The sequence below is a fragment of the Mobula hypostoma genome, chromosome 9 (assembly GCF_963921235.1).
Source record: "Mobula hypostoma chromosome 9, sMobHyp1.1, whole genome shotgun sequence".
Taxonomy (NCBI): Eukaryota; Metazoa; Chordata; class Chondrichthyes; order Myliobatiformes; family Myliobatidae; genus Mobula; species Mobula hypostoma.
The window spans coordinates 140,354,998-140,371,383 of NC_086105.1; the positions used below are offsets into that span (position 1 = coordinate 140,354,998).

The window sequence follows — 16,386 nt, forward strand, 5'->3', positions numbered from 1 at the left end:
TCAATGAAACTGTGGGCTTTAAAGACGAATGTAATCACCTCCCAGTAAAAGTTGGAACAGTTTCCATTTGTGCATAAAATTTATGAAGTTATAATGATATCTATTATTTGGAACCATTTCATATGGCCTGTCTTGCATAAGACAACTATTTGGATTGCATTACCTGGGAAGAGGGCACGGCTGATCATCCCAGGCATGACTATGAATATCATCGGCAGCATCTTGAGATAACTTGCTAGGATGGAGCCACCCTTTGCGTGGCTCAGGTTCTTTGCTGATAGAGACCGTTGAACAATCACCTAAGAAATATAAATTGATTTTCCATCAATCTATTTCCAGCTCAGGACAAAGAAAGAAGGAAATACCTCAAGCCTCTCCCTCTGGTGAATTAAATCAGGATAGACCTGTGGTACTAATCCGACTACCTGTAATCCGGTTCCTTCGATAATCCGGCACTGATTATGCTTAATGTGATCCTTCAGTAATCCGGCACTCCTCAGGTCCCAATAGTGCCGGATTAGTGAAGGTCAACCTGTACTTCATAGTATGCCTGACCAGAACCTGAACAGGAAAAAAAAAATTAGTTCAACTATTTATTAATTAAGCAGTCAAGGGATAAGACAGAGGACTGGAGATTAGCCTGTGATACAGAAAATCAGCCATGATCTAGCCATAACCGACAACAGGCATTGAATTATCTCCATCTGTTCCTAATATCCCTATATCCGATGTGCATCAGCAGTTTGTGTGTGTGTCATATTTACAGCTATAATATTTTCGACACGGAATTATTCCACAACCTATGGACTCAGTTTCAAAGGCTCTACAACTCATGTTCTCAATATCAAATAATTACATATTTATTTATCTATTTAAGTAGTTATTTACTTACTAATTATTTCGTCTTTGTAATTGCACAATTTGTCTTCATATGCACATTGGTCATTTGATTTTATTGTGCTTCTTTGTATCTACTGTGAATGCCCGCAACAAAATAAATCTCGGTAGTATGTGGTGACATTTATGTACTTTGATAATAAATTTACTACTTGGAACTTCAGTTTATGGATGCAGAAAATGCATCATGGAATAGGATGTAAAATAGTTTTATTTAGTAATTGGTTATTTTCTGAAAAGGGGGAGATATGCCATGCTTTGGTCAACATAAATAAAAAGAGAGAATCTACATAAGTGGTTAACATTGGAGCATGGTTACTCCATATAATTTGTGTTTGTTTCTAGATTAAGATTGAAGTTCTGCTCTACAGGAGCATGACAGGGTAAATGTCGAGATGTTTCCACCAGTGGGGGAATCTCAAATAAGGGGGCACGGTTGCAAGATTGGGGGATAGTCATTTGAGATGGAATTGTGCAGCAACTTCTCTCAGATAGTGGTGAATCTGTGGAGTTCTCAGAGGGTTTGGGAAGCCATTAAGGGTGTTGAAAAAGGAAGCAGAGAAATTCCAGAAAACCAAGAAACTGAGGGCTACAGGGAATTGGCACGGACGAGGAGGTAACCTGTACTGACCGAGCCACAATCGTAATGAATGGAAGGGCGTGCTGGAGGGACCAGATGGTCTAATTCTGGCTAATTCTAGTGCAGCAGTATGTATCATAAAACATGAAGCTCCAGAACTTTATCTCTAACAAATGCTTCTTCTCTGTTACAGAGGAACAGGTACCCAATGTTCACAAAGACATCAACCAATTTGCTCAGGGCAGCTGCAAATAACCAGAGCTTACGGCCACCTCTGGACACCATTTCAAGGAGCCCCGAGCTGAGCAAAAACAGAAGGGAGGTAGCCAAACCTGTGATCTCACAGTTGTTGCATAAAAGTTACCCAAAACACTTGGTGCGTTCTTCTGTACCCGAACACCACGAACAAAAGCGATATGACAGCAAAGTCGCAACAGTTGGGTTGAAAGTGACCGAGTCCGATTCATACAAGAAGTCTGCCCCCCAGCAAGGGGTTTCTTCCAAGATGGATATGTCTATAGGTGGTACAACCACACCTCTGGGGCTCTCGGTCTCCAAGCTATCAACGTTGAGGAACTTGAAACTGAAGTTGCCAGCCAGCAGGATGGTAATCAGTCCAGAGCCCTCCACCAAATGACCACCTTGGATCCAAGATGTGGGATCTGGTACAAGCCCCCTTAAGTTAAAATAAAGCTGCTTCCAGTATTGTACATAAAAGGCAAGTGAATGTGAGGTGGAGCATGTTTACATTTACCTGATCTGTGCACCAGTACCATGTGGCTAAGATGGTCAGACCAAAAATCATGCCGGTCCATGGAAGGTCTCCTGTAATGGGATCCCTGAAGAGGTGCATGGCATCTGCCCTGGGGAGGTGGCACGTCGTATTAGCGATAATCTTTCTTGGAACTGCCTTTAGGTATACACTTTCCAGGTTGTGGTACCCTCCAATCTTGTTAAAAGCTACAGGAATAATGTAAATAAGGTTTTTAAAAAAAAAATAACTTATAACACCACAGTACATATGCTAGAATTATTATTTTAACAATTTTGGTTAATGAGCCTGTGGAATTGTTTCAGGGGTAAGAAGAGCAACTTGTCTTGTATCTGGCAATGCTTATGTGCAATAAATGTTTTTGAAAATTGCATCCAAGTCAACTGAATGTGCACTCCTTCTCCAGCACCTCTCATCTATTTTTTAAACCATATAAATTTGTTTCATTAAGCTTCATATTTTATCCTTATTGTTGTCACTCGAGAGTGAAAAGGCCTACAGAGAGGATGTGAAGAGAATATTTCCATCTGTAGGAGAGTTCAAGATTAGATGGCACAGCCTCAGAATAAGACTGCAAAACCTTAAGTCATAAGAGCAGAAATAGGCCATTCAGCCCCTTGAGTCTACTCCACATGGCTGATTTATTATCCTCTATAAAGGGACGTTGTCCCTTTGAAGCTGAGTTGAGGAAGGATTTCTTCAGCCAGAGGCTAATGAACGTGTGGAGTTCGTTGCTACAGAGGGATGTGGAGCCCAATAGTTGGGCGGGTTTAAGACAGAGATTGATAATGGTTAGTTTTATTTGTCACATGTGCATTGAAACATACAGTGAAGTGTGTTAATGCACTGGGGGTGGCCCACAAATTTCATCATGCTTCCGATGCCTAGGTTCTTGATTGGTAAGGGAATTGAGAGTTTCGGGGAGAAAGGTAGGTTTAAAAAAAATCTATCACGATTGAATGCCTGTATCTTCTATATCTTATAGGTTATGGCTTTACCATATTGTTTCATAAACAATTGAGTGTGTTTTCAACTTTATCCTGGACTGCCATTAAGCTGAGAAGAGTTGAGAGGAGATTTGGGAGGATGTTGCTAAGACTCAGACTGAGTTACAGAGGGAGGTTGAGCGGATCGTTTCTATTTATCACTGGAGTTTTGGAGAATGAGGGGTGGGGTATAAAATTCTGAGGGGTATTGATAGGATGAATGCACCCAGGGCTGGGAACTCAAGAACTAGATGGCATAGCTTTAACATGAGAGGGGAGAGATTTACTATGAAACTGATGGGCAACTTTTTCGCACAGAAAGTGGTTAGTATATGGAATGAGCTGCGAGTGGAAGTGGTTGAGGCAAGTGCGATGTCAGCATTTAAAAGGTACTTAGACAGGTACATGGAGAGAAAAGCATGGGTTTATTATGGGCAAGTAGGGCTAGCTTAGATGAGAATCTTGGTTGGCGTGGACCAGATGGTCCAAAGAGCCTGTTTCCGTGGTGTAAGACTATATCAACTTCATAAGGAAAAGGAAGAGTTTCCCCACTCTGTCCTTTTACATCTTCTCACCTGCCTATCACTTCCCCCTAGATCCCCTCTTTCCCTTTCTTCTTCGGTCCACGCTCCTCTCCGGTCAGTTCCCTTCCTTCTCCAGCCCTTTACCTTTCCGTACTCACCTGGCTTCATCTATCACTTTCCAGCTAGTCTGCTTTCCATCCTCCACCTTTTTGTTCCGATGTCTTCCCCTTTCCTTTTCAGTCCTGACTAAGTGTCTCCGCCTGAAACATTGATTGCTTATTCATTTCCGTGGATGCTGCCGGACCCACTAAGATCTTCTAGAGTTCTGTGTGTGTTGCAAGGGAAGAGTCTACTTAATTCGATCCTGGTTAATGTGATCCTCAGCTTCGCAGTCTACTCACCACAACGCCATGTGCTGTGGCAGGCATATACCAACAAAAACATGTCAAACTAGAGCTGTCCCAGAGCCCATGTTCCTCTGGGGGCCAGGTTCCAGGTTGCCTTAGCATCAATGAACCAAGGTATATTCCAATTTCACTCCAACATAAATCATGGAATCACGGACACTCATGACACAGAAATCAGCCCCTTTGATCATTGTAACCAAAAGTAGACTCTTGGGACCTATCTCACTTCTTGGCTCTTGATCCCAGTCTTGTGGGTTATGTCTTTTATAGTGCATGTCCCTAAATACAGTACTGTGCTAAAACCTCAGGTACGTACTGTATATATAGCTAGTGTGCCTTAGACACTTGCATGTAGTCATTTTATGTATTGCACTGTACAGCTGCCACAAAAAAAAACAAATTTCATGACATATGTGAGTGATGATAAACCTGATTCTGAGATGGGTCTCTACTGTGGACTGAGAGTGGAAAGGGGGCAGGGAGAGGGGAATCATGGTTGGGAAAAGGGGAAAGGAGAGGGGAGGGAGTGGGAAGCACCCAGACAGACATTCAGTAATGATCAATAAACCAATCGTTTAGAATCAAATGACCTTGCCTGGTGTCTCGGAGCTGGGTGTGTCTGCACCTGTGCCACCCGCCACCCCTGGCACTCATTCTCAACCACACTCCTGCGACGCTCCGCCCTCGCCATCCTTTGCTCCCACCAGGTTTACAAACTCACTCTCCACTCCATATTGACAAATACAGTACTGTACAAAAGTCCTGACAGCCTAGCTATATATATGTGCCTGACACTTTTGCAGAGTACTGTATAGTGAAGACTCCTGCGTTTACCACCAGAATTCCAGATCCCCATGCCCATGGAATGAAAAACAAATTCCTCTTTAATCTTCCCACCATCTTAATTTTGTTCCAGTTAAATTACTGAATTCTAAAAGGTTACTCTCCATTTCTGGAATATTCCTGAGGAGATAGCTTCCTTGCAGCCACCTTATCTAACATTATGCAATCAAAAGTTAAATTGGTCCACTTTAAACTGAAGTGGAGAAATTGCCATATTTTTGTATGACAAGAACATTCTCATCAGCTTACAGGAAAATGCTTGCAAGTTGCTGAAAATCCACTATCCCATTTGTTGCGACCCTGGCATCTGCTATCCCATTTCTTTCCCCTTAATACATCTCCCCCTGTAAATTCAGTGGGACTTTGTTTCCCAGACTCACTGTAAGCTCACCTGTGGATGTCATTTTTCACTTGATGTGTATTGGGATCTGGAACTCTCTGTTAAAAGGATGGTGGAGGCAGAAACCTTCCCTATACAGGACTGTCTAAAATTCGTAGGCACATACAGTATATATTGTTAGTGGCCTGAGGCTTGTGCACAGTACTGTATTTGTCAATGTATCTATTTCCCGCGTATCTGTAAACTCACCCTTTACTCTCAGTGCTCACTGGAGAAGTTGTTCCTCAACTGTGGAACAACTGAATGTTTATGAATTAAAATGCAATACATTATTCACAAGAGGGCACTCCAATAATCCAGAAAACCAGGATTGAATGGCTTATCATATGAAGAGCGTTTGTTGGCTCTGGGCCTGTATTCACTTGAATTCAGAAGAATGAGGGGTGACCTCATTGAAACCTATTGAATGTTGAAAGGCCTCGATAGAGTGGATGTGGAGAGGATGTTTCCTGTGATGGGAGGGTCTAAGACCAGAGGACACAGCCTCAGAACAGAGGGGCGTCCTTTTAGGATGGAGAAGAGACAGAATTTGTTTAGCCAGAGAGTGGTAAATCTGTGGAATTCTTTGCCACTTGCAGCTATGTAGGCCAAGTCTTTATCTGTATTTAAGGTAGAGATTGGTAGATTCTTGATTGGTTATGGTATGGAGGGATACAGGGTGAAGGCAGGAGATTGGGGCTCAGAGAAAAATCAGATCAGCCATGATGAAATGGTGGATCAGCAATGACAAATGGCCTAATTCTGCTCCTATATCTTATGGTCTTAAAATCTGCTGGTCCTAAGCATGAAGAGTTTTATCAAATTCTATGTCACCCATTACCAAGTTAATAAACATAATAGATTCTTCAGATGTTGGTAATCCAGAGTAACAAAGTAGGAATATAAAATTATGAGGGGTATAGATAGGGCTAATGCAAGCATGCTTTTTACACTGAGGTTGAGTGGGACTATGACCAGAGGTCATGGGTTAAAGGTGAAAGGTGAAAAGTTTAAGGGGAACATGAGGGGAAACTTCTCTCAGAGGGTCGTGTGCATGTGAAATGAGCTGCCAGCACAAGCTCAATTCCAACTTTTAAGAGAAGTTTGGATAGGTACCTGGCTAGTAGGGGGATGGAAGGTTATGGTCCCAATGCGGGTCAATGGGTCTAGGTAGGTTAAATTGTTTCGGAATGGGCTTGATGGGCCAAAGGGTGCTGTATGTCTTGATAACACACACGAAGTGCCAGAGGAACTCAGCAGGTCAGGAAGAATCTATGGAAATAAATCAAAAGTTGGTGTTTTGGGCCAAGACCCTCCATCAGGATCAGAACTTTATTCTCCTCTGTAGATGCAGCCTGACCTGATGAGTTGCTCCAAGATTTTGCGTATTACAAACACGAGCAAGTCTGCAAATGGTGGAAATCCAAAGCAACGCACTCAAAATGCTGGGAGGAACTCAGCAGGTCAGGAAATCTCTGTGGAAAAGAGCAAACAGTTTCAGGCCAAGATCCTTCTTCAGGACTGAGAGGAAGGGGGAAGATGCCAGAATAAAAAGGTGGGGTATGGGAGGGGACAGAGCCTAGCTGGAAGGTATTAGGTGAAGCCAAGTGAGTGGGAAAGGCCAAGGGCTGGAGAAAAAAGGATCTGATAGGAGAGGAGAGTGGACCTTAGGAGGAAAGGATCCAGGGGAAAGTAATGGGCAGGTGAGAAGAAGTGAAAGGTCAGAGTGGGGAATAGGGGAGGGTGCAGGAGGGATTTGTTCACCAGAAGGAGAAATGGATTTTCATGCCATCAGGTTGGCGGGTACCCAGGCAGAATATAAGGTGTTGCTCCTCCACCCTGAGGGTAACTTCACCTGGGCATAAGAGGAGGCCATGGACTGACACGTCAGAATAGGAATGGGAATCAGAATTAAAATATTTGGCCTCCGGGAAGTCCCACCTGTAGAGGATGGTGTGGAGGTGCTCTTACGGTTAGTAAAACTGTCCTCATTGTATTACTAATTGAATAATTCTATTATATGCTTGTTGCACCCTCTCTAAGGTCAGTGTTGAGGGTGTGGGGTCATAAAGCATAGGAGAGTACAGCAGAGTACGGGCACTACAGCCCACAATGTCGTGCTGACCTATTAAAACCTACTCCCACTGTCAATCTCATCCTTCCCACCCACACAGCCCACACCTCTCCATTTTTCTTGCTGGCCCTTCTGACCGGCTCATTCTCGATCAGCTTATTTGTCAGCCACAGCCGGGGTGGAGTTGTTCACTGGCTGTCTGGTGGCTCACTTCAGTGAGGCGGGTCTCGCTGAGTTGTTGCAGAACTGTCAAGTAAGCAGCGAATCTGCGACCAGCAACATCAGATTAAACTCAACCTGCAGACACTTAAAATAAATGCTGCTCTGTCAGTGAATGAAACCTGTCCTCCTCAGCCACGTTTCTGAAAGTTAATAATTTTTTTTCCTATGCCAGGGTAAGTTGGGATGGCAGGCATACTTCAGTCCAGCTTCAACCATCCATCCAACTTAATATCCTGTTTAAAACGTTATATTTGTCTGAATAAATTCCAGTAGCATTTATCCATTCATTCCCTATTTCCCCAAGTTCCTTCTTTTACAAAAATCTATGGAACAGTCCAGGACAGGAGCAGGCCTTTCGGCGCATAATGTGTGTGCTGACCAGATTAAACTGAACCCATCTGCCTGCACATGGTCTATATCCAGCCCTCCCCTACTGAGGACATAGCACACAACAGATGGAGTTCAACGCTGAGAAGTGGGAAGTGAGGAGGTCAGAATATTGGCACAATATTGTGGGCTGAAGGGCCAAGTGGTTAAGGCATTCGACTAGCAATCTGAAGGTCATGAGTTCGAGCCCCAGCCAAGGCAGCGTGTTGTGCCTTTGAGCAAGGCACTTAATCACACATTGCTCTGCGACGACACTGGTGCCAAGCTGTATGGGTCCTAATGCCCTTCCCTCGGGCAACATCAGTGTCATGGAGAGGGGAGACTTGCAGCATGGGCAACTGCTGGTCTTTCATACAACCTTGCCCAGGCCGGTGCCCTGGAGAGTGAAGACTTTCCGGGTGCAGATCCATGGTCTCGCAAAACTAACGGATGCTTATCATTGTGGGCTGAAGGGCCTGTATTGTGTTGTTTTAGAACATAGAAAATTACAGCACCGTACAGGCCCTTTGGCTCGTGATGTTATGCCGGCCCTTTAACCTCTTTTAAAATCAATCTAACCCTTTCCTTCCTTACATAACCCTCTATTTTTATATCATTCATGTGCTTACCTAAGAGTTTCTCAAACGCCCCTAATGTATCTGCCTCTACCACCATCCCTGACAGGGCGTTCACCACGCTCAGTGCAAAAAACTTACCTTTAATATCCCTCCTATACTCTCCTCCAATCACCTTAACATTATGGTCCCTCATATTAGCCATTTCTACCCTGGCAAAAAGTCTTTGGCTATCCAATCAATCTATGTCTCTTTCTTTTTAAATCTTTTTATTGAATAAGTACACAGAAGGTAAGCCATATAGGCACTATTACACTGTTAGAATATAATATATTACAGGAAATATTAATACAGAAAAAAATTAATACAAACAGTGCAATTTAAACATAAAATAAAAAGGTAATATAATAGTATACTAATTTTTATATATATCAATAGAAAAAGAAAAAAAAAACAAAAAAAAACCCCACCGTGCAACTAAACTAAAAAGCAAAGCAAAGCAATGGGCTAACTAGGAAACAAGTAAAGTTAAAGTATTTAAAATCACGTCCTCAAACCCGACCTCCATTAAAAACAATTTTAAAAAAAACAAGAAGGGAATATAAATATGGACCGAGAGAAAAATAATTACATTAAATGAAAATGTTGAATAAAAGATCTCCAGGTCTGATCGAATTTAACTGAAGAATCATAAAGATTACTTCTAATTTTCTCCAAATTTAAACATAATATCGTCTGGGAAAACCAAAAAAAGGTAGTTGGAGCATTAGTCTCTTTCCAATGTTGTAAAATACATCTTTTCGCCATTCAGGTAAGAAATGCAATCATGCTACAGGCTGAAGGAGACAGATTACTGGAAATTTTAGGTAATCCAAAGATAGCAGTAATAGGATGAGGAGAGATATCTATATTCAATACCTTTGAGATAATATTAAAAATGTCTCTCCAAAAAGTTTCCAGAGTGGGACAGGACCAAAACATATGAGTTAAAGAGGCTATCTGCCCCTGACATCTATCACAAAAAGGGTTAATATGAGAATAGAAACGAGCTAATTTATCTTTGGACATATGTGCTCTATGGACAACTTTAAGTTGAATTAGGGAATGTTTAGCACAGATAGAGGAAGTATTGACTAGTTGTAAAATCTGCACCCAGTCATCCGCTGAAATAATAAAACTCAATCTATGTCTCTTTGTCATCTTGTACACCTCTGTCAAGTCACCTCTCAAACTCCTTTGCTCCATAGATAGAAGCCCTGGCTCACTCAGTTTATCCTCATTAGTCATACTCTTTAATTTTGGTCAATGTCCTCTGCATCCTATCATGACACTATCTAGAGGTCTTTTAAACTATCATGTCTGCCACCACTAACACCCCAGCAGCATGTTCCAGGGACCCACCACTCTGTGTAAAGGAAGACTTTCCCTGCACATCGCCTTTAGCATTTCCCCCTCAGCTATGCTCTCAGTATTTGATGTTTTACCTTGGGTAGGACACTGACTACCTATTGATATCTCATAATTTTATAGAAATCTTATCAGTTCACACCTCAGCCTCCTACACTCCAGAGAAAACAATCAAAGCTTGTCCAAGCTCTCCTTTTAGTAACACTCCGTAATCCAGGCAACATCCTGGTGAACCTCTTTGTACCTTCTTCAAAGCTCCCATGTCCTTCCTATAATGTGCTGATCAGAACTGGACACAATTATGACTTAATTTAATGTTTTTAATTATTAATGCACTTTTAGTCAACACTGAAGATATTCTCAATAATACGACATTTATAGACTTCTGACAAAGAGCATTTTAAAGATTTTCAAGTCCCTAAACAGAGAAATTCCTCTTCATCTCAGTCCAAAATGCCTTAGTTTGTATCCTAAATCTGTGATCTCCTCCCTTCGCTGTCCAATTACACAAGCCAGAAGAAGCAATCTCTTATAGTCACAGAGCACTATAAAAAGGGGCCTTTGGCCCATCTAGTCTGTGCCAAACTGTTATTCCAGCTAGTTCCATTGACCCACACTTGGGACCATATAGATCTCCACATCCTCAAATCCACTCACTTATCCAAACTTCTCTTAAACGTTGAAATCGAACCCACATCCGTTACTTCTTCTGGCAGCTCGTTCCACACTCTCACCACCCTCTGAGTGAATTAGTTCCCCATAACCAGTTCACCTTTCACTCTTAACCTACGACCTCTAGTTCTAGTCTCACCCAACCTCAGCGGAAAAAGCTTGCTTCTATTAAAGCTATCTATACCCCTCATCATTTTGCCAACCTCCATCAAATCTCCCTTCATTCTCCTCTGCTCCTGAGAATAAAGTCCTAGCCAACTCAACATTTTCCCTTAACTCAAGTCCCAGCAACATCCTTGTAAATTTCTCATAAACTCCCTATCTCTAAAATGCATTGGAATGTCCCAAAACAAACAAGGAAAGGCCACCTCATTAGTGAATTGAGAGTAAATCTGCTCCCTCACAGTCATGCCAGAAAACTAGTGGTCAAAAGTTACCTGTAATGGTCAGTATCACCGTTCCGATAATCATGACGAGTGCCTGAAGAGTATCAGTGTAAATAACAGCAGCCAGGCCACCTGAAACCAGATCAAATCAGAATGAAACTAAGTTATTATCCTCACTTGTCAACACTGCAGAATAGATTGAACATCTAATAAGATCTCATGCTGGTGTAACAAAGACAAAAGTGCTGGAAGAATCCACCCAGTCAAGCAGCATCTGTGGAAGGAGAAATCGGTTAATGGCTTAGACCTGGGATCTCTTCCTCAGAAATGGGGAAGAATGGAGGGGTTACAGATTTCAAAGTAGAGTGAATGTAAGAAGACAAAAGAAAAGTTTTAAGACATAGTACTGTGCAATCCTCTTAGACACATATACAATATATAACTAGGGTGCCTAAGACTTTTTACACAGTACTGTATTTGTCAACGTGGAGCAAATCTGATGGGTGCAAAGGATGTTCGAAATGGCAAGGGTGGAGTGCCGCCAGAGGGGTGTGGGAGAGAAGGAATGCTGACACGCCCAGCCCTGAGACACCGGGCAAGGTTATTTGAATCCAAACAAGTGGTTTCTTGTTCATTACAGGATGTCTCTCTGGTGCTTCCTGCTCCCTCTCCTCTTTCTTCCCCTTTTCCCAACCATGATTCCCTTCTCCCTGACCCCTTCCCACTCTCAGTCCACAATAGAGACCCATATCACATATGTCAGGAAATTTGTTTATTTTTATTGCGGCAGCGGTACAATGCAATACATAAAATTACTACAGTACTGTGCAGAAGTCTTAGGCACAAACAAGAGAAAATCTGCAGATGCTGGAAATCCAAAGCAACACACTCAAAATACTGGAGGAACTCAGCAGGCCAGGCAGCATCCATGGAAAAGAGCAAACAGTCAACGTTTTGGGCCAAGACCTTGAAAACGTTGCCTGTTCATGCTTTTCCATAGATGCTGCTTGGCCTGCTGAGTTCCTCCAGCATTTTATGTGTGTTGCATTAGAAGTCTTAGGCAACCTAGCTTTATATATATGCCTATGTCTTTTGCACAGTTCTGTAGATTTTATTCATAGATACAGCTTGGTAACAGGCCCTTCTGGCACAATGATCCCATGCCATCCAATTACACCCATGTAACCTTCTAACCTTTGGGCCGGCCAGTGGTGTAGTGGCATCAGTACTGGACTCCAAGGCGTATGACCCTGATTTCGAATCTGGCCAGGTCCCAACCTGGACAGGAGCAGTATCTACATGGCGGACATCCCACCCTGCAAAAACTCATTTCAGGGAGGTAACATCATCAATTTGCGGGAGACTTCCAGGAGAGGTGGGATGTCTGCAATAGAGTAGCTCCTTAGCAGCTAGCCAGCTAGTTTAAATAACGTTAGCTGTGCTAATGAACGAAGGACACCTGTTAAACTCACCTCAACATGTCTTTTACAGTCTTAACCCACCATGGGCAATAGAAAATTCACTGTTGTAAACAGTGCAGCGAGCATCACTGTCATTATTTTTGACTCCTATTAGGCAGGGGTACAATTTAGTGTTGTCTGGGGTGACGTACGTTTCATATTTTCTTTTTTTGGAACTCTCTCGCTCTTGCTCTTCCTCTTGCTCCCACTCTCTCTCGCGCTTGCTTTCTCGCTCTTGCTCTCGCTCTCGTGCTCGCTCTCTCGTGCTTGCTGTCTCACTCTCTCTCTCTTGCGTGCTTGCTCCCTCGCTCTCTCGCGCGCGCTTGCTTTCTTGCTCTTGTGCTCGCTCTCAAAAAAATCAGTTCCCGGGACATTGTATAAAATTTGCGGGCATCAGGGAGCCACTATCAATATGTGGGAGTCTCCTGGAACTTCCGGGAGAGGTGGGATGTCTGACATGGAAGAAAGGCCTGGCAATCTTCTTCTGTATCTTGCCAGGAAAACACCATCCACAGACTCAATGCCACTCAACAGCAACAACCTTTCAACCGAATAATCTTCATGTCTTTGCAGCGTGGGAGGAAATCAAAGCACTTGGGTAGAACGTGCAAACTCCTTACAGCAAAAGAGCAGCAGAATTGAACCCGAGCCGTTGGTGCTGTAGTCGTGTTATGCTAACCACTATGCTACCATGCTGCTTATTCGGAAACAATACAAAAAAAATCTGAAGATTCAGGAAATCTGAAATACAAGCAAAATGTTGGAAACATTCAATAGTTGAACTCAGCAGAAGAAACAGATTTTGTCTCTAAGTCCTGATGAAGGGCGTCAGTCCAAATTGTGAACTGTTCATTTCATCTCCATAGATGCTTCCTGACCTGCTGAGTTCCTCCAGAACTTTGTGTTTGTTGCTCATATGTTTTCCTTCCCACAGATGCAGCCTGAACTGCTGGGGGTTTCCAGCAATCTCTGTCTCCGTTTGTTTAATTACTTTTTAGCGAGTTCAGTGTAGTATTAACCCGCAAGTGAAAAAAAAAGTATGTGAAAATGCTTCAGATCTGAAGAATTAATTCTTTCTGCTCTGATGCTAACGATGGAAACCTATTTTTCGTACAATATGGCACTTCAATGTGAGTCTGTCTTCTGCCTTCCATTGGCCAGCCCTTGCACAGACTCTTTCTATCATAAGTTTTCGTCACTCTCACTAGAAGTTCACAGTACAGAACAATTATGCCGCTCCAAGGACACATTCCACTTCGAAATCAGAAATGGCTTCCTGGTCAATTATCTTGAAAGCCCACATTTTATTGGTCCCGGCAAATCTATTCAAATAATCCAATTTTCCCTGTGATCTTCCCCGATTCTACACAAATGCTTCCTTATAAACCACTGCACCCAGCAGCTTTGACAAAGTGAAGAATTTCACTGGAGTTTAGAAGAGTGAGGGGGAATCTCATAGAACATTATCAAATATCGAAAGGCCTGGATACGCTGGACATGGAGAGGATGTTTCTTATAGTGGGGAGTCTATGAAACAGGGCACAGCCTCAGAAGAGAAGGAAGTCCCTTTGCAACTCCCATGATTTTTCTGTATTTCATGGCTATCTGGAGAAGGTGAATATCAGAGTTGTATTATATATGCATACTTTAATAATAAAATGAAGCTTTGAACCTTTAGAACAGAAATGAGGAGGAATTTCTTTAGCCAGAGGCTGGTGAATCTGTGGAATTCATTGCAGTGGACGTCTGTAGAAGCCAAGTCACTGGGTATATTTAAAATGGAGACTGATAGGTTCTTGATTAGCAAGGGTTTCAAAAGTTATGAGGAGAAGGCAGGAGAATGGGTTTGAGCAGAATAATAATTCAGACATGATGGAATTGTAGAGCAGACTCCATAATTCGTTAAAGATGGCACCGGTAACTGGCAACTTTGCGTGTGCTCTCCTGAGCAAACTGCCCTCTCCACTATCCTATACCCGAGAAACCCTTCTAAACCTCCAATCTAGCAAGATCAAGATCAACACCCTGGCGAAGCTACTGACCCAGCTGGAGACCACCGCGCCAGAACTGCTTCTGAAACTCCGGACCGCACCTGGACCAGACCAGCGAGGCCCACCACGTTCCTGGAGACTCGCGGTCTGCTACCGTGCCGGAGCGCTTGGAGACACGGCCCATTCCGACCAGCACCTCTCCGGAGCAGGCGACCACACAGAAGTGACGGCGGAGACCTCAAAGTGCCCCGGATGATTCCCCGGAGCGACCACCGTAAAACCCCGTTGGTGGATATCCACAGCTGTCGGAAGTGAGGCCTCTGCCGCCGACCTCGGAAATCGAGCCCGAGGCTCGGCTGGAGCGGAGGCCTCCGCAACTGTGACTCGGCTTAGAGACTTGTTTCAGCCAGGAGCCCAACCCTCCGGGATTAAGTGTCAGCTTCAGGGCCTGACCCAATCGACAGCCCGGGCCCCCGGCAGCTGGAAATGGCAGCAGAGCCTCCCTCGTCACTCGGTCCAACCAGGGGTGCCCGACGACGCGACTCGCCGATCGATCCCCACGGGACGTGTCCACCTACCTCAAAGAGCTGACAACAACACACTGCATCAATGGAAGCATGCCACAATCGGATGATTGTACGTTCTAGGATCAATTGTTTGGCGGCAATAAAGTATAAAGTATAAGCTGAATGGCCCAATTCTGCTCTCACATTGCCTATTAAATACTTCTTGAGCATCAGAATAGAAGCTGTGAACTATCATGGATGCTAGATGAAGCTGTGCATTTTTCAAAGGATAAGAACCAGGTTCTCCATGCTTGTCTGACAGGGTAAGTCAAGCATGAGGAAGTCATAACTTTCTGCTGAAGGTCACCTAGTAAAAATGTTGGAGACCTGTCACACTACATTAGCATTATGTATAGGTGTTAATTCTGTGCTTTAATTCTAACCTTAGAAAAAGATTACATCATTGTGATGTCTTCCATTTCCCACTCCGGAAGACCTTGTGGCCTAATTGTCATTCTAAACCAAGTGTCAGGTGTGTTGTGAAAAATGATTCATCAGTTGACGCTCATAATATTCAGCCCTTAGAATCAGAACCAAGTTTATTGCCACTGACGTAGAGAACATAGAACATTATAGCACAGTACTGCCCTTCTGCCCACACAAAGATAAATCTAACCCTTCCCTCCTCTGTCTCTCAATTTTTCTATCATCCATGCACCAATTTGTTGTGAAATGTGTTGTTTTTAGCAGTGGTGCAGTGCAATAAATAAAAAATTACTATGTTACAAAAACAAACAAATAAAATAGAAAAATAAAAGATTAACTATTTGTCACATGTACATTAAAACCTCAAAACATTCAGTAAAATGGGTAATTTGCGTTATTGACTAACGCTGTCTGAGGTTGTGCTGGAGACAACCCACAAGTGTTGACATGCTTCCATCACTAACAAAGCTGTTCGGGTTAGTAAGCCATAAGCAGCTTGTTAACCCTAACCTGTATGTCTTTGGAAAGTCGGAGGAAACCAGAGTACCTGGAGGTAACCTACGCGGTCACGGGGAGAAAGTACAGACTCCTTACAGACAGCAGTGGGAATTGAACCCCAATCAGAGATTGTTGGCACTGTAATGGTGTTCCACTAACCGCTATGCCACCGTGCTGCATAATGCAAAGTGGAATGGGAGGTACTGGTCTTGGGTTCATGGGCCATTCAGAAATCTGATGGCGGAGAGGAGGACACTCTTCCTGAAATATTCAGGCTCCTGTACCTCCTCTTATTATTTGCATGATTTGTCTTCTTTTGCATTTTGGTTGTGGTTCCGTCTTTGTTTATGAAATG

The 16,386-nt window shown here is 43.2% G+C and overlaps 2 protein-coding genes across 3 annotated transcripts in view; one reads left to right on the plus strand and one right to left on the minus strand.

Moving 5' to 3' along the window:
* Window positions 1–2,249, plus strand: part of LOC134352111 (protein FAM83G-like) — a 55,322-nt gene extending 53,073 nt beyond the window's left edge. For both annotated transcript variants that reach the window (XM_063059313.1, XM_063059314.1), the window contains exon 5: window positions 1,671–2,249. In XM_063059313.1, the coding sequence (XP_062915383.1) occupies window positions 1,671–2,114 (444 nt within the window). In that variant the 3' untranslated portion in view covers window positions 2,115–2,249. The remainder of the gene's footprint in view (window positions 1–1,670) is intronic.
* Window positions 1–16,386, minus strand: part of slc5a10 (solute carrier family 5 member 10) — a 186,176-nt gene that overhangs the window by 95,322 nt on the left and 74,468 nt on the right. The window contains exons 7-9 of the mRNA XM_063059316.1: window positions 11,142–11,222; window positions 2,232–2,437; window positions 164–299 (exon numbers count right to left, since the gene is read on the minus strand). Of these exons, the coding sequence (XP_062915386.1) occupies window positions 164–299; window positions 2,232–2,437; window positions 11,142–11,222 (423 nt within the window). The remainder of the gene's footprint in view (window positions 1–163; window positions 300–2,231; window positions 2,438–11,141; window positions 11,223–16,386) is intronic.